A 23,696-nucleotide genomic window follows, 5' to 3' on the forward strand; every position below is an offset into this window, starting at 1 on the left:
CCAGGCACCCCAGCCCCACTTTTTTCTAGTGAGGAAACTGAAACATTGGTTCTTTGGAACTTTCAGATTCCTTGTATTCGTACTTCTGTTTTTCTTTTTTAACTAGAGGGCCAAAGGAGATTGATTGTCCGCTTTCTGTTTTGCCAAGTAAGAGAGAGTACATTTCTGATGTCCATGTAAGGACACTGGGGGAAACACTGCCACCTACTATCACCATCACATCATAAAATAAGAACATTTTCACATTAAAGCAGTCAAAAGGACTTAATCTCAGAGAGATAATGAAGCAACCTGCACAGTTGGTATGTGGCAGATCCTGGATGCAAATCCATACAGTTTGGCTCCAGAAATGAAGGTAGCTGATCAGCTTCAGCTGTTGTGCTTCTCTGGAGGGTGAAAGGGTGAGGAGCCCTCCGCCAGGAGCCCTGGTGGGGCCAGGGCAGGGTCCAGCAGGAGTGGGAAACCTCAGGGCACCCAACAGGAGTGGGTAAGAGGTGGGGCAGGAGCAGCTGAAACGGGGGGCTGGGAAGGGGGCATCATCCTGGCCTGACATCATGATAGTCTGCCTTGCGCTGAGAACTTTACCAGGGCCACATGGGCAGTGGGTCTGCCCTCCTCCCCTGGTGGGCCTGAGCCACCAAATCTGGGTTCTCGTAAGTCAGGATCATTGTGAAAATTAAATGACATCACACATGCAGTAAGCATCCAAGACCACAAAAAGTCACCTTGCCTTTTTAAGACTGTCTGGAAGTACATGGCTGCCCACACCCCGTGCAGAGAATACTTGGGAGAGATTCCTTTATTACATTTCATGGATGAAGAGATCTTTAGTTCTTTCCCAGGATCATACCGTGAGTCTAGCTGATTCTCCCGCCTGATTTTCTTTTCTGTCAGGCACTCTATTCCAACAGATGCATTAAATTAAATCTTCCACAGACCTGGTGTCTTCCTGTAGCATATTCCCTCATCTGTATGATAGGTGATGAAGACATCATAAAAAATCACGTGGTCTGAGGTCACTGGGCAATGGGCAGTCACGGGTGACCAGCCCCCCAGAAAACGATTGCCATTCCCTTTGTCCCCGAGTCCAGTGAGGGATCCAGTGATGATGCATTTACCCAGAAGAGAGAGGCAGAAAGGACAACAGCCAACGTGCCTGAGAGCGAAGAAAGCTGACAACATGCTACTGATGAAAAATGAACGTTATCTCCATAATTTCCTGTGCATTTTACACCAGGCATGAAAAAGAGTTGACTTTGGTTAATTAGCGTTCTGCATTTTCAACAAAATTAACCCGCATACCCAATTACTGTGTCTATGGAGAAGAATATAAAGATGAAGATGTCAAAGACTTGCCCTTCAAACAACCAAGAAGAATCTGGTGGAGAACCCAAGACACACGGGTTCTATGAATAACCACTGTGTTATTGGGGTGTCCTGCAGGGGTGGAAGATATACTAGGAGGGGTGATCTGAGTACTTGGTGAAAGTGAGGATGAGCCTCCACCCCATGGGATTGTTGTGAAGGTTCAACAGAGTATAGAAGATGCCAGAACAGCCCCTGGCCCGGAGTACGTACCCAGTCAGTACAGGCTGCCGGCGTGGCATGGCTGTGTCTGTGGCCAGTTCCCGATGGGGCCGCTGCCCCCTAGCACCAGGAGTGCCAGAGTCTAGCTGGGGGACCGGTAGGGAGGATTGTCTAGTTCCCAGGTTCAAAAACTTTCACATTTCTCGGATTGGGACTTCTTTTTTAAAAACAGGACAGAGGATTATCCACTTTTTATTTTGCCAAGTAGAAGAGAATAATTTCCAAGGAGAGAGTATATTTCCAATGTCCAAATAAGGTCATTGGGTCATTGCCACCTACTATCACCATCACACCATAAAATGAAGGATATTTGAACCCCAAAGCAGTAGAAAGGACACAATCTCGGAGGAACAGGAAGTCCTTCCATTTGAGTCATCGAGTTTTCAGGGAGAAGGAGTCTTCCCTGTTGCTCCTCTCTTCTCGCTTCGGCTTCAGCCTGGAGTGTGGGAACCTCTGTTCTCCTTGAATTCACAAGCAGCAGCATGCTTGCGAATGGCCATTGTGTGCCATCACCGTGGTGGCACCGGCCACTTGGATGAGCCTGAGCATTACTGTGAACCCAGAATGGACCTGGGGGTCTGAAGACCCAGCTGCCCACCTCCCCACCCCACCCCCACCCCCCGAGATGGTCGGCCTTGGGCAGGTCCCTTCCCCAGCCACAGGGTCCTCCATTCTAAAAAGAAGAATCTCGACCAGGGTGTGGAGACGTGCGCCCCCTCTAGCAGTCTGCAAACCTGCAAGGGATTAAGTAGAGTGTGCGTTTCTAGAGCATCATTCTTTCCTCCCTCTCCAGTTCCTTCTAAACTCTTTGGTTCTGTCTGAAAGCCCAGTGGCCAGCAAAGCCACCCTCAGGCCCCTTGCCATGGTCAAGTCCATATTTCAGAATGGCAGTGGCCTTTGGTGCCCAGGCCGAAACTTGAGGTCCACATTTGGCAACAAAGAGTGCGCTGTGACGGCAGATCCCTGATCAAAACCGTTGGGTCTTATCGGTGGGCTCTGACAGGTACTCGCTGGCTGCCTTCCCAGGCCGGGAAGGGATTCCTGAGCCAGCCAATGGGACCCCACCTCAGAGAGAAAGTAGCCCTGCTGGGGGCGGGGGTGGCTGGATGGGAGTGTCACCACGAGGCCCTGATGGATGCCGGCCTGGGGGAACGAGAAGCCTGGTGGGGCTTGACGGCAGCGGCTTCCTGGACTGCTGCCTCCACCTTCCCAACCAGCCTCTGGAAGTTTCCCAGGCAGCTTTCTCCTGCCTCTCACCTTTCCTGAAATGGCATCCTCTTTCACAGAATTATATGCCAACTGCATGCATGTCAAGGGCTTTACGTTTTCAAAGTGCTTTATAATCTTTAATGAGCTAATCCCCTTTCCCTGGGGTGGTTATGGAGCCGACTGATTTTGCTTAGGAAGAAACTGAAACCCAGGTGTCATGGAGTGTTGCTCCAGGTCACCCCAGGCGAATCCAGGATTGTGGGCACACAACAAACTGTCCCGCGCTGGCATTGCTCTAATGATGCCTTTGTTGTCAGGCTTCTGTAATTGCTCATTGTGACACCCTGAGCTCCCACTGGGCAGGGACTGCATGATCCCTTTTTTCTTCAGCAGGACTTGGCCAGACCTGCCATATCCGTCTGTGCGTGGCCTGAGGACCACCTTGTTCTCCAGAAGATGAGGGCCAGCCTTACCTGGCTTTTAGCTTTCAGACCATGAGTGAGCAAACTGGGGGAGAGAAGGCCAAATCTAGCCCATTGCCTGTTTTTGTATGGCCTGTGGAGTCAGAATCATCTTACATTTTTAAATGATGGGGAAAAAAATCAAAATAATTTTCTCGACACAGGAAAACTATATGAAATTCAAATTCTAGTTTCCAAATAGGAAGTTTTCTTGGCACACAGTGATACTTGCACACTCTCATTGTCTAGGGCTGCCTTGGCACTACAAAAGGCAAAGCTAGCAGTTGCAATGGAGACCATAGGGCCCACAGAGCCTAAAACATTACTGTCATGAACTGGACTGTGTTCTCCCCGGACCTCCTGGCCCCCCACATTCGTATGATGAATCCCTAACCCCCAGTAGCTCAGAATGTGACCTTATTTGGAAGTGGGGTCTTTGCTGATGTTATTGCGTAAAATGAGGCATACGGGAGCCAGGTGATCCCCTCATAAGGTATGACTAGTGTCCTTCTAAAAAGATTCCTCTTTTGGGCAGATATACAGGGAGGGGGTCATGTGAGGATGAAGGCAGAGATTAGGATGATGAATCTACAATCCAAGGAACCTCAAATATTGACAGTACAGAAGCCAGGGAGAGGCTCACTCATAGCCTTAGGTGGAACCAACCTGCCAACCCCGTGATCTCCAGCTCCCAGCTTCCAGAAGTGTGAGACAATACAATTTGGTTCTGTAAGCCCCCAGACTGTGTTCCTTTGTTATGGCAGCTCTAGTAAAGTAGTAGTTACTCTCCGGTCCTTTACAGAGAGCATTTGCTGATCCCTGTTGAACTAAGTGGAAATTTGGAAATGGGGTTAGCTACTCTGACCCTCACTCAGGATCTCACCTCGGTGGGTGTGTTAGGGCACAGACACACGTCCCTATCTCGTCGGTTCCTTGCCAGAGCAAGTGCCAGAGCTACTTGCCAGAACTACTTCTCCACCTATCAGGATGTATTCTCCTGTGCCCTGTGTGCTCAGGGCTCCCAGATAACCCACATCTCCTAAACTTAGGGCAGTAAATGTAGACTATGAATGGTGGACAATGGCTTAGCAAGTTGACCTAGAGATGACATCTGGTTTTTCCTCCTATTTTAAATGTCTTATCCCAGAGGCAAGAGTCCTGTGAGACATGTCCCCTCAGGGACATGAGGCTTCATTTCATGAGGCTTTGGGCAGCTGCCTGCTTGATTCATGAGTGGAAATTCTCATTTTGAGAGGAAAGAACCAATAGCTCCTGAAGATTATGAGCCCCACAGCTATGGTCAGAGCTTCCAGGGAACCGGGGCTGGGACTGTCCTGTCCTCAGTACATAGGAAGACTTTGTACAGTTCCAAAGTGAATGTGTCATGCAGCCAGGGGAAAGAAGGTAGAGAAAAGTCATCAGAAAGGCCAACCCAAGATGGATGACCAGGTCCATATCCCGTTCTGGATCTAAGAAGTCCACGTATTTGTGTCCTGGCACTTTCATAGCAAAGTACCATCAACTGAGTGGCTGAAAACAACAGGAATTTATTCTGTCACAGTTTTGGAGGCTTGAGGTCTGAAATCAAGGAGTCAGCACGGCCATGTTCCTTCTGAGGGCTCCAGAGAATCCTTCCTTACCTGTCCCAGATTCTATGGCCCCAGGCATTCCTCGGCTCTATCTAGCTGCATCTCTGACCTCTGCTACCAGTCTTACATGGTCTTTCTCCCTGCATCTTTCTGTGTCCCGTCTTCTTATAAGCACACCAGTCATTGGATCTATGGCCCAACCTACCTCCAAGATGATTTTGCCTTAAGATCCTCAACAGAGGGCAGCCCAGGTGGCTCAGTGGTTTAGCATGGCCTTCTGCCCTGGTCATGATCCTGGGGACCTGGGATCTAGTCCCGCGTTGGGCTCCATGCATGGAGCCTGCTTCTCCCTCTGCCTGTGTCTCTGCCTCTCTCTGTGTGTCTCTCATGAATAAATAAATAAAATCTTAAAAAAAAAATCCTCAACAGATTACATCCGCAGAGACCCTATTTCCACATAAGGTCTCCTGAGGTTCCAGGTGGACCTGAATGGGGTGGGGTTGGAAGGGACACTATTGACATCAATACAATCAGTAATGGTTGAAAGTGAGAGAAGCCTCAACCAAACTTGCTCACAAAAGGGAATTGTTTGGCTTCTATAACTGGAAAGTTTAAATGTGACTCTTCAGGTCTCAGGCACACAGCTGGATCCAAGGGTCCAAAGAATGCTGTTCAGGATCCATCTCTTTTCTTCGTCTCTGGATTCCGTGTCCCTCTGTGTTGGCATCCTTCAGGCAGGTTCCCATCCTGCATGGTGACAAGAATGGCCTCCAGCTGTTCTAGGCTCCCATGGTCCCTGTAGTCAATCCCAGTAAAGAGAGTACCTTTTACTTGATTTTCCAAGAAAAAAGTCCCTGGAGGTCTCTCTGGCTTGGGTGGCAAGCCAACCAATTCCTTAACAAATACTTGTGCAAGGGATAGAGAGCTGTAACTAGCTGAGCCTGCCTGGGTCATATGTCTCCCTGTGGAATCAGAGAGTGGGATCAGCCCTACCTGACTCCTGGGGTGAGGCAGGATTCTTCCCAAAGGCGCAGTACACAGAAGACCCTGGATGGGCATTTTCAGGGGGCATTTATAAGAACCATATAGCTCTAGCTTGGAGGCAAGCGGAATTGGCTTGGAGGCAAGGCCTGTATTGGCCTTTGAAGATAATGCCTCAAACTAAAGTGAGTGTTAGAGGCTGATGGCACTGAACCATTTCCCCCTATTCCTTTTTTCATTTCTTTCTGGTGAATACTAACATCAAAGTTGAGCTAGAACTTGGCGAGCCTTTCCCTTGGCCCATGTTTTTGCGAACTTCCCAGAGAGGCTCAGATATGGACTCCTTTGCACAGTTTACCCCATGCTCTCATGATTGCTAATTGTTCCACCAGTTGTTACTGTTCGGTCAGATCCCAGAGGTGGGGCATCATTATTCAGGCCTGGCTGGCCAGGCAGGAAAGCATGTGCAGGACGGGGCAGTGAACCTACGGAGTGTCGTGCACTCTCCGGCTAATGAATGCAGGCTTGTAAAAGCGTTGGGACACTGCTGGCATCCTTAATGGGAGGGTGGCTAACAGCTAACTCCTAAGGCTGTGCTTGTCTACAAGCAGCCCTTGGAAAGCAGGAAGCAGACTGCATGAACCTTCGGGGGAGCTTATGTAGCTAGAGTCTCTCGTTCATGCATTCAGCAGGCATTTTTTGACAACATCCATGCCAACCTCTGCTTTAGACACTAGGAATACAAAAGACAACGGAGCGTCAAACCCTAGAAGGTCTACTTTTTATTGGAGAAACCTGCAGAGAAACAGAATCATAAAACCGTGTGATAAGGGATGCAAGGGGAAGTACAAGAATGAGAGCATGGTCAGGAAATTCTTCTTAGAAGAAGGGGGAAATATGCTTTAGATCAAGGACTTGGTTTGGGAATTAGGGTATATCAACCTAAAAAGGCTTTTAGGTCTCAAATAACAGAAGGCCTAACTCAAAAAGACTCGAAAAATTCAGTTAATTTAGTTTCTCATATAACTCAAAGTCTAGAGGAAGGGCGGTTTGATAGAGAGGTTCACCGTGTTTTCAGGCCCGGGTTCCATCTCTCTGCCGCTCCTTTGACTGCGCCGTCCTCCGTGGGTCAGCTGCTTCGTTAGTCTGGCTTCCTCATGGAAACAAAATGGCTGCAGCAGATCCAGAACTGACACCCACACACCACAGGATCCAGGTGACTCAGCGTTCACGGCAAAGCTTCTGGGATTGTTGGACTGGCTTGAGGCACATGCCTGCGTCTCACCTCATTAAAGCCATGTTTCACTGCCTTACTACGAGTCTGCTGTGAGTCCAGGGGAGTGTCCAGGGCAGTGATGCTCCATGCAGTGACTCAGGGATCCAGGCAGATGCAGTCTCCCCTGTCCTGTAACTGCACCCCTGGAACACCCAGCCTCCTGAATCAGAACAGCAGGGGAAGAACCAACCGGAGAGTCCGACACTGGAAGTCAGGTGCCTCCACCTGGCACGGAAGTGGCAACCAGGGCCCCTTGCTCACATTTCATTGACCAACACCAAGTCACATTGCCACGCCTAACATCAAGGGACAGGTGAGGGCGGGTCGTGCCTAGAAGTAGAGGCCACCCGGGTGCTGGCGGGTGCTGGTGACGCCTCCTGCGACGTGGAATTCCTGGGCTCCTCAAGCAGGAGGGAGAGCCCGGCCAGGTGCCCCACCTGCCTGACCAGGCTCCTCTGATTCCGCTGCCACACGCAGGAGCTTGTTTCCAGAGGGGGAGGAGACTGGCAATGGAAAGATTAGCCGCTCCCAGGGTTCCACGCGGGGATCAGTATTTTCAATAGTACTTTGTGAGTTCAGCCTCAAAGTAAATGGTTAATTCATCTTGTATCAACAGCACTGTGATTCATAATGTAAACTTGGAGAATCCTTGATGTTTCGGGCCCACATTCCTTTTAATTTGGCTCTGCATTCTTTTAAAGCCACAGTGTGCTCACTTAATAGAATGCAGCATGCAAATGCACAAGTTTTTGCCCGGAGGCAATTTAGCCTGGCTGTTTCAATGGATGTCTTCTTTCAAGTGTATATTCTTTCTTAAATTATTTACTGAGTAAACACACTTTGCATTTTCAAAAGGGAGATTAAGACAGCTTGCCGTAGACCTAGTGGAACGTAAAGTCCCCTTTGCCCAAAGTTAGAAAGAAGTTACTTTGGGCTTCCCCAAAGTTCCTTCTCTGGCTCACTAGCTGGGAACCCCTCTCCTGGCTTCGTTTCCTGATTCTCTGCGAACTCTGCATTCCTTTCTGCTTTGCCTACAGCAATACCTGCCAGCAGCCCGTGGCCGCGACTGTCCTCCAGGTTCCCTCACAGATGGGGCCCACCAATGCCAGCCTGTTTCCCCTGCTCCAGGCTGGCCTGTTCCTACCCATTCAAGGGCCCCAGCAGCTCCCTTTTCTGGTCCTTAGAGGTACATATCAACCTAACACCTTTGAGGTCCAAAGCTGGGTTGCTGGCCTGAGTCAAGCTTACTTCTAATCCCTGCTCCAGTTCTTTGTAATTTTAATTTTATTCTTTTTCTTTTTCTTTTTTTGTTTTTGCCCTTCTGTACCCTCTGTCCTAAATATCTGCCAGCCCTCGGTTTGAAAGCAAGTACTCTCTCCTGCCCACCTCTTTCATTGCCATGAGGACCATTCCTTCTCTTACCTTCAGGGGGAAGACCCAGTAGTGCTCTGAGAAGGCGTATGGCATTAAGTTCCATCTTTACGGGGTTTACTTCAACTTTGAACTTCAGCCTTATCTACACAGACTCGCTGAGATTTTCCTGCAAACTGAGTTTGCACAGATGTCTTCTCCATTCACCGTTGAATGGAAGGATTACAATTACAGGAGCTGCATTCTTTCATTATGATCCTTTGGATAGGTCTCCTCCAAGTGCTGGGTGCCAGCAACTGTGCCATATGCTGGGGCTGCAGAGGAGAAGGCTCTGGGCTCTGGACACACCAAGGAGGGCGTGGACACTGCAGTCTTCCTGAGTGTCTGTGACCCAGCGGAGAGGTCAGGCCGTCCTGGGATCGGTTGTGTGCTGAGCGAATTAAAGATAGAACCTGTTAAGAATGATCTTGGGTGAACCGTACCCCTCTTTGCCTTGAGATGAGGGAAGCCCAATTAGGAAGACCAGGAAAGAGCTGAGGATTTAGGGATTCCTGTGTATTCATTTTTCTAACCATGCTTCAGATTAAACAAGTAACACCCACAGTTAATCCCTTATAAATTAGCATCACAGATGCCTTGGGGCCCTCAACCCACAAATAAAATGGTTGTCAACCAAGAAACACACTACCGTATATTACTTAAGGCAGAATTTTAAAGAGTTTTCATGCTTTTAATCTGTTTCACTGCTGAGTTTCAATTTGGCTGATTTCCTTTGCAAGGCTGACGTGGATGACTGTGGTAAATAGAGATTGTGACAGTGACTTGGGCAAACAGGACGTGTCGAGACTGTTCTGAAGACTTCTGCCCCTTCCAGAGTAAAGGGGAAAAAAATCAATTTGGGTTTTAAATCAAGCCACCAAGTAGCACCGATCAGTGTTCATAATTAGCCTCACTTTAACAAGCCATGAAGTCCTGTTTTTATTTATTTATTTTGGGGACAGAGACTCTCCCTGCCTCCTGAGTAAATATGGCCTGTTAAGTCTGAATTAGCTGTCATTGCAGAAGAATTAATGTCAGGGCACAGCCTTTCTAGTGGGGAAGGGAAGAAATAAAGGAGACAGATCTTAGCTGAGCCCTACGTGATAAATGAGGACCGAGCGAATCATTCATCTCCTTCGAGGAAAGTGGACACAGGCACTAAAGCAGTTTTGCGGAAGACGTGTCAGCAAATGTGATCATTTTGTAACCTGTCAGGAGGAGAGGGAGCTAGTCCTTCCAGGGGGCCACCAGGGAGTGGGCTTGTCTGATGCGACCGTCTCCATCCATCCATTTAGGTTTGGAGAAGAAGGGGGTGGGCGAGGAGGATTCCAGCTGAAGCCACAAGGATGTCGCCTTCCTTCCGAGAAAGCAACTCATCCAGAAGCTAGAAAAATCTGCCAACACCCTGCAGAGATTTCTTTGCAGAGATACAAAACAGGGCAGGGTCCCTGTGAGGCTAAGACAGCAGACCTTTTCCTCCTCGCTATTTGCAGGACAGGCGGATGGGGTTTGCTGTGGGGTGTGAGGCACCTGGACAGCTGGCCAGACCAGCCCTTCCATCACCATATGGTTGGTTCTGCGGGAGGAGTGTGGGCAAGGCCACTTCACTTGGGTTCCCTTGGACTAGCTCAACAAAGCATTCTGGGGGTCAGTCTCTTTTCTCAGAATGAGCTAACACCTTAGGAGGCAACTTCATCAGAAACTCTGCAGGCATCTCAGAGGCAAGTCTCCAGTCCGGTTCTCCTCCTGATTCCCCGGTTCCCCAGCAGCATTTGGCAGAGCCAGAACTGAGGGGGGCTGGGATCCCCAGAGTGAGGGCCCACCAACCCAAGCATATGAGGCATTCAGGTTCTTGGTGCAATTCCTCATTTCCATCTCTTTTTGTTACGGAGCAAATGTAACGTTTCCTCCTGGCGTAACAGAGCAGTGAGCCCCGGTGACAGATGACGGTTTCACAGCCTGAGCTGCAAGGTTGACACTTGCTTCTTAATCCTGTCCTTTTCTTCCTAAATCTCTCTTTCACTTTTCCCCGGGTATTTTTGTACAGGTAAGTACCTTACTGACATATGTTTCCTTGGAGTCTTTTACTTTAACAGGAAACACCGCAAAAAAATGAGGCTTGTCTCACATTTTAAATTAAAAAGAGAAGCTCACATGGGGCCCTTGATCGCTTAAAGATTACTACATGGTACCCCGAGCCCGGAAAGCCATTTGATTTGCTTTAGCTTTGCAGTAAGCATTTCTCCGGGTGCCGTGTGACAGGCACTGTGGAGTCGTTCGTGAATCGTTTGTAGAGCCAAAAGCTCACACGCGAGTGTGTGTGTGTGTGTGTGTGTGTGTGTGTGCGCGCGCAAAACACACATGCACACACGAGCCCCACACTGGGCTCCCTACCCCCACCTGTGAAGCCATCATTTGATTAGCCAACTTGGTCTTCAGTGGCCTTTGTCAGAAAACCCTTCGTTTATCTGTGTGAATTTTATTTTTCCTTTGCTCTTTCCTAGAATCATCCAGAACCGCATCCTGGTCGTCATCTTGGCCATCATCCTGGTCATCACCATCCTGATGGCGATCACTTTTTCTGTCAGAAGATACTGATGGATCTGCTCCTCCCTGATAAACAGCAACATCGGCTTGTTCTGAGTAATTAAGACAAAATGGTCACATGAATCATTCTTTTGCGCTGACAGGCCCTGAATGACCCTCCCTCTTTTCACCACTGTTCAGCTGAAGTGCAAAGAGTGTAAAAATATTTTCTATTCCTGTTTGCATGTGGGTCGGTTTCCTTTCCTAGGTTTGTCTTCACCCAGATTTGTTTTTTTTATAAGGGAAGGTGAATGTTTATTTGCCTTTTGGTGATTTCATCTACTAACCAAAATAGCCTTGGTGACATTCTTGCTTGCCCTGTGGACATGTCAAGGGTCATGGTTTGGGATAGGGCATGATGAGTCAGCTGTGGGGCATCTGATGGTCTGTGCTGTTTGTCACACATCTCTTGTCACCAAATTGCCCTTCTGTGATGTCCAAGGATAAAAATGCAGAGAAAAACAGGAGCCAGAGCCAGTGACCGGCTCCAGCAAACCAGCCCTGTTCCTACCCCGGCATAATGAATATAGTCTACCTGCCTGAGTGCTTTCATTGAAAAGGTGGATATTTAATGTCAGTTGTGCAGGAAATTGACTTAGCACTTTCTCTGTTTTTCTGTGCATAAATTTTTTTTTTTTTACAGCCATGAATATTTTTGCTGAGCCTGCCCAAGATCCACTTTTCACAACTTTGATTACTGGCTACATGAAATATTTCCTTACCTTCCCCAAATCCCCTAGTCCCCAGAATTTGCTGGCAAAGTGAGCCCTGGCACGATATTTAATTGTGACCTCCTCTCCCCTGACCTGTGTAAGCATCTCTGTATCCTTTCGGTTTTAATATCTGCACTGCCAAAAGCAGCCCTCATACATGCAAAAGGTCTGACAAGGTTCTCTCCACATCCCTCCCAGTATGTAAAGAGAACATGAATATTTCAGGAAGAGCAAGAACACGAGTCCATCAGTGTGAAATTTCAAATGTGGTTATAAATATGGTAGAATCCTATAGGATGATCCACTAGAAATAAACTTTATGGAAAATGTTCACTAACCTCCTTTAAAAGAACAAGGGGTTGCAGCGTGTTACAAAGGACGGCTTGGATTTTCTACAGAAAAAAAAATGTTAGCACAGCCTTCCTGAGTTCACTGTGCATTCAAACCTCTGACGTGCTTTGTGATTTCCTTTGGTTTCTTTCTGTCCGAGGTAACGGGGAATTGCGTTCAAAATGAGTTCGTTTATGATCAGGCTTAAAGCTGCCCCAAGCTGAGGTCATTTTCCCCCTAGTCAGAAAGCAAAATGTGTTTTTCTTAAGACTTCGTAGGCACTTACAAGGTCCGTACCGTCTTTTGAATATAATTGGAAGCTTCGAATCCCTGAAAAGCAAACCTGTTCCCTTCATAAAAAATGCTAACCACCTGTGCCCGTAGACTGAGATCACCTGGATGCAGCACTTTATTATTTTTTTTCCCCCAACTCAGAAAAGAACCATTATGGCTTAGAGAGGAAATGCAGAATGGCAAAATCCACCAGAGAAATCGTACTTAGCGAAACAGGCCAGGGCCTGCATGTGTCCAGATAAATCATTTAGTATTGTGTAAATAAAGCTGCAGCCTTTACCTCGCAGGGATGGTACGGGGATTTTGGCAGAGCAGAGCAGGACAGTGAAGGAGTTGGGAAGGCAGTGCTCATTTTCCTATCAGCTTAAGGGATCTATCTCAGCAAGATTCTTTTATTCCAAGAACGGAATTCTGTACATGCTGAACACATAGGAGAAACCATTAAAAAGGAGGAAACAAACAAACAACCTCCTTCTTGTTCCGAAACACTAATGGCAGGGAAGTATTACACCAGCCTCTCCGGTGGCTTCTTTTGAAACTGTTGATCTTAGCTAAAGTGTATAACCAGCTCTCTGCCTACACCTCACGCCTCTTCCCAAGGCCACCCAGCAAGCCAGGTTGATCTGATCATTCAAACCCGCTGGCTCCTAAATATTTCACTAAAACCTTGTGTTCATGTTGAAGTAGATGAAATGGGGAGGGAGTGCACTGCTCACCTCTCGATGGCTTTTTCTTTCCAGTTCTATCTCTTTATCAGGCTCTTACCTGAGATTTTGCCCCAATTCAACCTCGAGAGTGAGAGAAGCTGAACAGATAGATAACCCTTGGCCTAACAGCCCCATCAAACCCACCTTGAGAGTGACCACCCGCCCCCCAAGACCCGAATAGTGAGCGCTTTGTAAGAAGCTGATCTGAAGTCCCCCGAACTCCTGCCTGGCCCTGGCGGATGGATGGCGGAGGAGAAATGCAAAGGAAACCCAGTAGAAGAGGCACATTTTTCTCCCCCATTCCCTGCTCCACCAGGGAAGGGACGAAGCCCACCAATGCGAAGCAGGTCCTAGATCCCTGAAAGGTTCTAGGAACTTAGCATGTAGACTTTGATCAATGAATATTTCTACAGCTGGGCACCTGTGCTAAAAAGGATGTTCCACGGGAAGATGGGGTGGGGAGGGGGTGAAGACGAAGACACGGAGGAAGAAGAGGAGGAGGAAGCCTTGGCCATATAAAATTCATGCAGACTAAACAGTCTCCCTGACCGAATAAATAAAAGCGGCTGCTATCCTGCTCCGGAATCAAAAGCAATTTAATTAAAGTCTCTTAAGTTGTAAAGAGTTTTAAATGTTCCGTGTTGAAGGCGAATGCCTGCAGATGCACTGGGCTTGACGTCAGCCGCCAGGCCTGGGCTGGGAGGCCATTTGCTATTCTGTTTAAGGCAGGCTGGATTGTCTTATTTTGGAACCAGCTTGGTGGGGGGTTTGCTTTGCTACTGCTTCTGAGCCCTGAGCTTCAAAGGCTGAAATTAATGGTGAACAAAATTGTGCGGCTCTGGCCGTCCCATGCGGGGCAGGCCCATTGAGGGTTATCATTAAGTAAAGAAATAAAGAGGGGGGGAAAAAAAAGCCTGCCTGTTCCCAAAACCTCATCAGATAATGACCTCGGTGATTGGATTTTCATTACCAAACAGCATCCCGAGATTATCCACCCCGTAGAAGAAGGGACGGGGGTGGAAAAGAAAGAAAGGAAAGCAACTGTCTTTCTCTCCCTCTCTCCTTTTTTTTTTTTTTTTTTTTTGCACCTCTTTTCTTTAAAACTGTCAGATCATTTCAGTATTTCAAATCCGAGGAAAACAGCCTGCCTGCTGCTGTATTTGAAGTTGTAATGGTGTCAAAAAGTCACGACTGACTGACAGGCGTCAGTCCCAGAGGGGCTCATTAAATCATAAAAACTTGACAAGGAAATAATTGCGCATCGCCAGCAACTTGGCGCCTGTTTAGACGTTTTTATTTTCTTTCATTATTCGTCCCCACCGTTACGTTCATTAACAAATTGCATTAAGCAACTGCGAAGGGCTAATGGTTTGTTTATCGCTCTTTATTATTATTATTATTATTTAAACATCAGCTGGGTCAGGTGGTACCCAAGCAGCCTCTTGCCATCATCCGCCTGAATATTTTTCCGCTCCCGAGCTCTGGGTACTGTTGGAATATGAAATAGATTATTCATTACTCTCCTCTTTGCCACTGATTTGATTTCATGTAGCGTCTTCCACAGAGAAAGATGAAAACTTGTCAAAAATAGGTTATATCTTATTCGAAGGGGCAACAATAGCGGCAGGTACAGGCACACTTTAATATTTAATTAAGGTTGATGTTAACCCCTTTAAATGACTTTAGCTGTAAGTTCTATTCAAATGCAGAGGAGAAAAATAATTGTTCTTAATTTGCAACCTGTTCAGCAGGCATTCTTCATGGAGTTCGCCGGAAATTTAGAGCCGAATTTTTAAATAATGAAATTTCCCGTCATAAATATTTATAGCCGTTTGTCTACGTAGTTGAGAATTAACTCCGAGCAATGATTTCCTCGTCGCGTTGGTTTGAACTGCTAGCCTGGTGGGGCACTCGGTCCCCGGGAGTGGAGGTGGCTTTCCTGGGAGAAACGCACATCCAGAGCCAAGGACTGTTGGTTGGTTGTGGCTGGGACTGGTTTCAAAGGAACCTCTGTGAGCCCCCTGTCTCTGGCCCACTTGTCTCCTCCGTCTGCTGAGTGTGTGGTTGGAGGACTGTGGTCTGGAGAGTAAGTAGGGATTTCTTAAGGGAATACTTGTGTGTCCAGGCGGCTGGTGTGGGGAGGGTGTGATGGGGCATCTCTGTGTGGTCGGCGAGCTCATTGCGAACAGTGCTTCCCTAGTAGACAATAGGACCGGTGCCTTGCTGGGCTTGACCTCGTGTCTTTTTTCCTTCCTGTGACTTGCCATTGGTGAAACCATCAGCTTTTCCATGGGCTCTGGGCTTGAGGGGAAAAGCTCCAACATCATCATCATCACTGTCGTTGTCATCAGCAGCATCCCAGGTGGGAAGTCAGTGGTGGTGTCCATGCCGGAAGAGCTGGCTGCACCTGGTCACCCTGTTTGATTCGATGAGTTTCACAGAGCTGTGGAAGCCGTTCTCAGAGGCCTGGTTCATTGGTACCTCAGGGCTGGGGTGTTCTGGCCAATACCGGAGAACGAGGAGTACTTTTCTGCCAACCTGCTTTACTCCCATCCACCCAGCCCCAGAAAGATAGGCCCCTTGGACAGCCACTCCATGGATGTGGAGGGGAGAGATGGCGCATGTCCCTTGCTCAGCCACCATCTCTCAGCATCACCCACCCAAGGACAGACGGTCCAGCAGAAGCTGTGGCACAGGAGGGGTGGATCAAGCAGGTGTGAGCCGAGCGAGGCCTGCCCTAAGCTTCATAGGAATGGCACACACACCAGGGTCTTGGGGGCTCTCAAGCCTCCATTTCAGTGTGTTCCAAATTAGCCACAAAGGTGACAACTTGCCACCTTTGGAAGGGACTCCGCACCTCAGCAAGAGATATGCTCAGAGTCATTTTTCCAAAAGGAAGGAAGACTTTGTGGAAAGCCATCCCCAGTCTGACTCCCAGAGACACTGGTTGCCTGAGGTGAGCCGCCAACCATCAGACTTGACCTCGTCCTATGCTCTAATTCACTAACCTTAAACTAAACTCCAGGAAACCTTGCTTATGTGGCTTTGCCTGCAGCCCGTTGGGCTCAAACCAGTAGTGCCTGCCAGGGGGCATCCCCATTTTGTGACAGGTCAGGTAGCTCTCAAGGTGTCAGCCTTTTAAAAATGGGGCAGGTGACTATGTGGACAGCTCAGAGAAATTCTGAAAGCCACGGGCACTGTCACCCAAGAAGGGAGACATTATAAGATAAACACGAGCGGCCAGGCGCAGGCAGGAGGGTAGTGTGTGTGATTGGAGCCAAGGCTGGGTACAGGGTCCTGAAGTAGGTGATGGAAGCAGGGTCAGCACCCTCTACTGTGTACAGGAGGGAAGATACAAGGAGTGAGGAGAGAAGCTGCCCATGTTCGTTAGGATTCTAGGTCAGTAATTAGGTGAATGTTCCAAAGCCCCCTTACCAGAGGCAAGTAGGGCAAAAACAAGATGGTGGGACAAACCCAAACTGACTGGACAGGTGGGTTGGGAATGTGTGAGGAGGTGAGGAGCAGATGGTGGAGGGGTTAAGGATGGATTCCCAGCACCAGGGGACAGGAAGTGGTTAGTGGGACTCGTCCCAGGAGATAGTCAAGAAGGAAGGGCCCGGATGTTAGGACCCACTATATGCCACCCTCGGCCCATTATTGGTCCCCTTCAGGAGGAGCCATAGGACTGGAAAGACAGGGTGCGTATCTCCCAGGACCCTGGCCCAAATCACACACAAGCCCTGTTGTCATGCCTCAAGGAGCTCCCAGCATGCTGTGGGAAAAGCACTTCCTCATCCTGAATCACCTCATTACTCGTGCTACATAAATAACGAAGGCATCACAGAGAGAGGGGGAAGTGCCAAGCAGCAGAGCTCTAGACTGTGATTCTGTGAACTCGTGCACCCCCCTTCCCTTCATCCAAACAAGGCCCTTTGGCGTGAATAATAGCTCAGCGGCCCCGAAGCCCATATTGATCCACTGCACACACGGCTCCACTGAGAGCTGCCTGGACTTTTCCTGGGGGCAGGACAGCATCGTTCAGTGCAGCCCCCACCTTCTCCCCCCGCAGGTGTGCTCAGGAGGGGACAGTAATGGGGGGAGCAGGGCCCATCTCCAGCTCAGGGCTGCTTCGTTGCCTCAACTTTTTTGTTTTTAACTTCTTTTGCCAAGAAAAGTACCTGAGTTGGAGAGAAATGTTTTTTTGCATGAGGCCCCACAGAGTTGAGAATGAAATACATCCTCAGGCTCTAGCTTCTCTCCAGAAGGTTCTGCCAAAGAGCCAGGCCACAGAGGCACGCTCAGCTGACACAGAGGCCTACTGCATGCCCAGCATCAGGCTAAGCACCTTGGCATGCCGTCCTGCGTGGTCCTGTTAATTTTCTGTCTTAACACCATCAGAAGAGAGAGGAGCCGAGAATGTGGCCAGAATCCATCCCATCTTTGGGGAATGGGGTTGTTGTCAAATTCAGAGAGAAGCATCAGCTATAGGTTGCTAAGTGCACGGGGCCTGAAGCCCACCAGCCCCCCACTATGAAGCTCCAAACACACTCTCCCCTTCCTTGTTCCCATCTCTTCTGGACACAGGAGGTGGCCCAGGCCTTGGCCCACTGAGCTTTGTACACTTGAAAGATGAGCCAGGTCTCTGCACAGTAACACCCTGTGAGCCGGTGGAGACCTGAAATCCCACCTTTAACGGCCCACTCCTTTGGTTTCTGCCCCTGAGCCCTGGAAGAAATGCAGATTCTTTTTCCTCTTGGTCGGCTTCAATCCCATGAACCACTGATCCCTCGGATGAACTGTCTGTCTGACTGTTTCCTGAGGGCAGAATTGGATTTTGGGGAAGAAAGATCTACCATGGCAAGGAGCAGCTTAGTAGTCTTTGGGAGAAGGGATAGAAGGAAAGGAGACCTTTGTTGCCTGGGACCAGCTCCTTGGTGGTGTCTTCCAGAACCAGCTGCCCTTTTGGGTCACGAATGGGTTATGGGGGGCACAGCCTTGCCATAGAAGCACACACACACCCTGGCCCGGGGCCCACAAGCACTCAGGTCAGAGGACACATGGGCTCTGCCAAGGCAGGATAACTGGGTGGGGTTCCCCTGGCACATCCCACAGCAGTGCCCTTGCCAAGGAGGAGAAGGAGAGAGGGCAGGAAGGCGGAGGGTGGAGGGGTAGTTAGAACAGTAGACAGTGGGTTCCAGCCAACTGCTTTCCTTGGGGAGCTGTTCCAGCCTACCCCCCCCCCCAGCCCTGCTGAGGTGATGAGGCTAAGGCATTTGGGGAAGAGCCCAAAACTGATTGTTTATGCCCCAGCAGCCCCTCCCCGTGCTGCCCCATCCAGCGCCTCAGCACAGCAGGGACAATGTGACTCTGGAGACTGTCTCTGCCTGATTTGTATCTCCTGTTCATCCACATCCCCCTCTCCCCTGCCAAGAAACCTCAGAGCGAGGAGAGCTCGGGGCTTCGTGGGCTCATCCGTGTTCCCGACAAGACTTCTAAACAAGCCTTTCCCTGTTTGAAGTACAAGAGGTGTAGTCAGATTTATTCGTCTACTCAAAAAATACTTACAGGCTGCCCTGCCCATCGTGTTCCAGGCCCCAAAGATGCGCTAGGTAAGAAAACAAGTAGGACAGTCCCATCGCCCTGGGGGCTGCAGGCGGGAAAGCTGTCTTGGTTCCCAGAGCCCTGACTGCTAACTGCTCTCAGGCAGGTCACTCTCAGGGGCTGGGGATCAAGCTGCGCTGCCCACGCCTCTGCCACCTCCCGGCGCTGCCCCGGACGCCCCACCTCCACGAATCCTTGCAAAGCCCTCCAGTGCTGTGTGTTCGTTCCTCCTTGCAGTTTCCACCACAACGTGTGCAAAGTGGCCCCACTGGAGTAGCGTGGCATTGACATTTGCCTGCAAGTGGTTGAGTCCCCATGAGCACTGGCTCCGTATCTAGGACCTGCCCCCGAGAGGCAGGGGACAGGAAAGGGGACCCTTTAGATTGGGACTGACTTGGAGGGCTTTTTTTTCCCCCCTTTTTCTTTTTTCTTTCTTTCTTTTTTCTGCTTATTAAATGATAAAGGTTCGACTTGGCAGGCAATCAGAAACCCAAAATATCATAAAAGGGAAAAAAGTTGCCGAGTGGCTAAGAGGCGCACCACGGGAGTGTCAGTGGGCTCGGCGGCGAGGTGAATTGCTGAGCGATGGAGCAGGAGACATTTTTCAAAGGCTTCTCTCTCCTTCTTCTCTCTCTGTCCCCCATGCAGAAAGGGGAAAATAGAAGCAGAATCCAGATTGGGGCACGAGGCTGATGGGTCACCCTCCCCCACCACCAGCCCCCAGACAGTGGAGAAACTTTGATCTGGAGATAGGAGGAGCCTGGGCAAAGGCTGCCACGGGGTCCTGGCCCCTGGATGGGCCTCCCTGAGCTCCCCACAGGGGACGGAGAGCCGGGGGAGGGGGATTTGAAATGAGGAAATGTGGGACCCACGTCCCTTGAGTTCCATGCTGGCCACCGGTTTGGATGGCAAAAGCCAACCAGGTGGATGGGCTCAGGTTCCCAGAACCCTCTAGGTGTGCAGGCTCTAGGGACCCTTTGGCCCACCCACTGGCTCAGATGGGAGATGGGGTTCAGAGAGGGAACGAATCTTTGCTGGAGACCGCCCTACAAATGGGTGGTGGGTCCAGGCGTGGACTCCAGGTCTGCAGCCTCTGCTTGAGCTTCCCTCCTCCGCTCAAGGTGTAGCTCAAACAGCACCACATTCTGGAAGCCACGGCCCAGCCACGGGGCCTCTTTGGTAGCGGTGGCCTTCACACCACGGGGCTAACATTCCTCCATTACATGCTTTTTAAAGCAGCATGCACAGAAAGCCTCGGTTCCCTCCCTGTTGGCTGTGATCATTTTTTCCCTAAATGTCAGATCTTTTCTCTCTTGAGGAACTGGAAGAGGACACCCTGGGTGTCCCGTCGGCTGAGCTACGAACGTCCCCTGGGAGAGGCATTTTTACTCACATCCACTAGCAACAGAATCTTGTGAGAAACAACTAAGTAAGAATTGGAGTCCCGCTGCCCCGACCCTGAGCCTACAGAGGTCTCGGGCAAACACCTCAGCTGCCCATGATGCTCAGGCGATGCTGCTTCAGAGCTGGGGAGGCCCTAGAATGCTCCAGCCTCTGGTGGCTGTGGCGGCGGTGTGTTCCCACCCAGGAAGAGCCAAGCGGGGAGGCCCCACGAGGCTTTGCTCTTTTCCCAAGTTCTGGCACCTTCCAGGCACGAGGTGCACAGAGCCCTAGACCACCAACCTGACAAGTGGCCTCACGGTAACGAGTCACAGCCTGCTCGGGGCTTCAGTTCCTCTCCGGGCAGATGGGAAAGTTGGTTGGAAAGTCTCAGGAAGGTAGGCATCTGCCAACTCCAGCCTCCAGTCATTCACGCCAGTGAAAAGGGAATGTTCCTAACAGCGCAAGGGCCAAAGGCCCTGGGGTAAGCTGGCAGCCCCTGGCATGGAGAACCGCCTAGAAGAGCAGGAGATTGGGTGTGCTGAGCTTCTGAGCGGTCTTGGAGGCAGGACTGGTGGCACGGGCTTGTGACCAGTGCAGTCACACATGTGACCCCACATTCAGAAGGGCCCCACACTGGGGTTCAATGCTGTACAGTCGCTGTCTTGAAACTCATGATAATGTTACCTTTATAATTGCATTTTGTAAATGAAGTCCAGTGAGACAGTGGAGTATGAACAGGGAGCTTGGAGCCTTGGCCATGCAGTCCTGCCTCCCACCACCTCCCTGCTTCTGGGGTCTGATTCTCAGCTCCCCAGAGTCTCCGTTCCACTCGGCCTTTCCATTCCAACCTCCACACAGCAGGTGCTACCAACCTGCCCCCAGCCTGGGCTCAGGCATGGGAAGGGTCAAGGTCTGGACACGTGCAGCCCACAGCATCTTGGGGTGGGGTGTGGTAGCCGCAGTCCCTGCCCTCTGCTGGCAGCATCCGGGGCACATTTGGTGGGGGACTCACCCCCAAGGGTTGCCCATCTGCTGAGGATTGGAGCAGGGACCCCGCAGAAGAGGGAGATGCCTCTCTTGACGTCCTGACCCAGGCCTGCAGCACAACTGTCCGTCCAGCCACTGGGAAGGAAGGGAGCCTGACTACCAGGCTCGAGGGTGAGTGCATGCCCAAGTCACAAGGCAGGGACCAGCACCCTGAGGGGCTGGCCTCCCCCTGAGAGCACCCCTGTGCCTGGGGGAACCCTCTCTTCCTTCTTCCAACTTCCCAGCTTGTCTCTTCTGGCCAGGTTGAGGCACTTTCTTGAAACAAGCCAAAAATATGTTGTGTAACTGGTGATTCAACACACGTAAATATTCTGATATTTGCCTTTAAACCTGGCATTGTGCTGTATAAAAATAAAAAGTAAAATTCGGGCTAGTAATTTAAAGTTTTGTCTTTACTTGGAAGACATGAACTAGAAATTTTAAAATACTGTGACAAGAGACGGAGACCAGGGAAGAAATGCAAAAAGCATTTTCAGGGGCTCCGTATTTTCATTTTGCTTCGGATCTCACCGATTGTGGAGCCGGTCTTGCGGGGTGAGTCACTTTCCCTCTGGGGCACCCATTCCCCTATCAGGAAACCAGACCATTAACTCTGCGCTTGCTCCTCCCTTGCTCAGGGCACAATATGAAGATGCGCTTGGATAAAACCCACGAACTAGGTTTAGAAACCAGTGTGTGGTGCCAACCCTTGGCCTTGGAACAGGGCCCTGCTTTCTTAAAAAGGAGTTCAGCCCCTCTCCTGTAGGTTTAACCATGGACAAGTCAGTCTGTCCTCCAGGTATTGTCCCTGGGTATTGCGTCGTAGGGACTGAAGCACCCGTCTAAGAGCCACCCCTCCTCCCTGGCGTACGGACAGTATAACCCCTATATCTGGAATCTCAGCAAGTTGTGAAATGGAAAGATGTCAGCCAACCCAAGGGCTGGGGCCAGCGTGCAAAGACTGGTCATTGATCTCTACATTCACCCCTTAAATTAACAGTGAGGCCAGAATTGCAGAGCTCAGTACAAAGTGTCCAGCACGGAGGAGTATAGGTGCCAACCAGGTTTGGCTTGAGGGATCATCTTCTCGAGAATGGTAAAAATCCTGATTCCACTCATACTTCCAGGAAGAGGGTGTCTCCATTTCAGAAGCATTCCCCAAGCCACTGTCATGGAGGTTCCAAGTGCAACTTTCAACCTGCCTTGCCCGATGTCTGAGGACTCAACTGTCCAGGGGATGAATGTGTCCAAAGTAGCAACCTGTCATCTGCTATAAAAGTGCTATTACTTTAAGAGAACATAAGTGAGGGATGCATGGCATGAACGAACGAATGAATGAATGAATGAGTCCATTTAGATCAATTAGCCTCAGGTGGAGTCTGGATATTAAACAGCATACTCAACAGTGCCATTTTAAGAGAAGAGAATTTGGATGACCCCACCCCACCCCACCCCATCTGGCTTCTTCTACAGCTTTTCCCGAATAGTGGATGATCTCTTGATCATTTTCAAATTTTACAGTTTTAAGTTTATCTCATTTCACTTCATTTCCTTTTGAGTGGTGTCTTCCGGCTACAGCTCAACTTCCCCCAGCTAATTCATTAGGCCTGAGCGCTGCTCCAGAGTGGGATTAGAACCCGTGTAGTACATAGTCACTTTAAACCGAAATCTGCTAATTAATGGCTCTTCCGTGCGTGACTGAACGATAGCGCTCCTTCCCCGGGGAATTGCGATTTCATGGTTCCTAATGATGCTGCGATTACATTATCTGGATCACGCAGACGGTGGGAGTCAGGAGCGGTGCTCGGAGCCTGTCTCGGGGATGGGGAGAAATTGCTCCTAAAACCAAGGGGACCAGGGAAAGGAGTTAGAACGTTTGTTGTTAATTGTCATTAACACGTGCTATTCCTTCATCTCATTCAGGCATTTGTTTCAAGATCCAACTTCCCAAATCTCCGCGAGGTCTCCCTCCCCATAACCTCACTTCCCCGCCCCCTATTATTCATAGGGTTATTTTTTGTTTAAAAAATACATATATATTTATTTGCTGTATTCCACAAAGTAATTTATTTTCATTACATTTCTTGGAAATGTGGGTCTACAAATCGTTAGTACAAGTAATATGTGTTGATTGTTGTTTCCTGAACCAACTTGTATTATTTGATGAGTTAAATAAAATGCCTAAATCCAACATCTGCTATTCCCACCCTGTGCAGTTGAATTATTTATCTTACTTTCATTCCCTTTCTAAATAAAGGGGAGTTATAAATCTTCAGTACTTGCTACAATTTCTGTAGTGTGAATATAGACCCTGTCATTTTTTGTTTTAATGATGGAACTTGAAAGGATCATGTTCAAGGTTGCTCTTGAATACCCCTCCCCCGCCCACCATCTTCTTTAATTGCCCCAGAGATGGCTTTGCAGGGTGACGACACATCTGGATGTGAGCCCTGCTTCTCTCATTGGTGAGTTGGAATAATCTACCCATCTCTTCACGAAGCCTCTGTTTCCTTGACTGTAAAATAGGGGAAATACCCACCCAC

General features: G+C 49.4%; 1 protein-coding gene across 2 annotated transcripts in view; it reads left to right on the forward strand.

Annotated features, from left to right (window-relative positions):
* VTI1A (vesicle transport through interaction with t-SNAREs 1A) overlaps window positions 1-23,348 on the forward strand; it is a 361,282-nt gene extending 337,934 nt beyond the window's left edge. Inside the window, exon 8 of one of the 2 annotated variants that reach the window (XM_055345976.1) lies at window positions 11,018-23,348. In XM_055345976.1, coding sequence (XP_055201951.1) covers window positions 11,018-11,111 — 94 coding nt within the window. In that variant the 3' untranslated portion in view covers window positions 11,112-23,348. The remainder of the gene's footprint in view (window positions 1-11,017) is intronic. The other variant, XM_055345981.1, reaches the window with a different exon arrangement.
* The last annotated feature ends 348 nt before the right edge of the window (window positions 23,349-23,696 follow it).

Source organism: Nyctereutes procyonoides, unplaced genomic scaffold (genome assembly GCF_905146905.1).
Source record: "Nyctereutes procyonoides isolate TBG_1078 unplaced genomic scaffold, NYPRO_anot_genome, whole genome shotgun sequence".
Taxonomy (NCBI): Eukaryota; Metazoa; Chordata; class Mammalia; order Carnivora; family Canidae; genus Nyctereutes; species Nyctereutes procyonoides.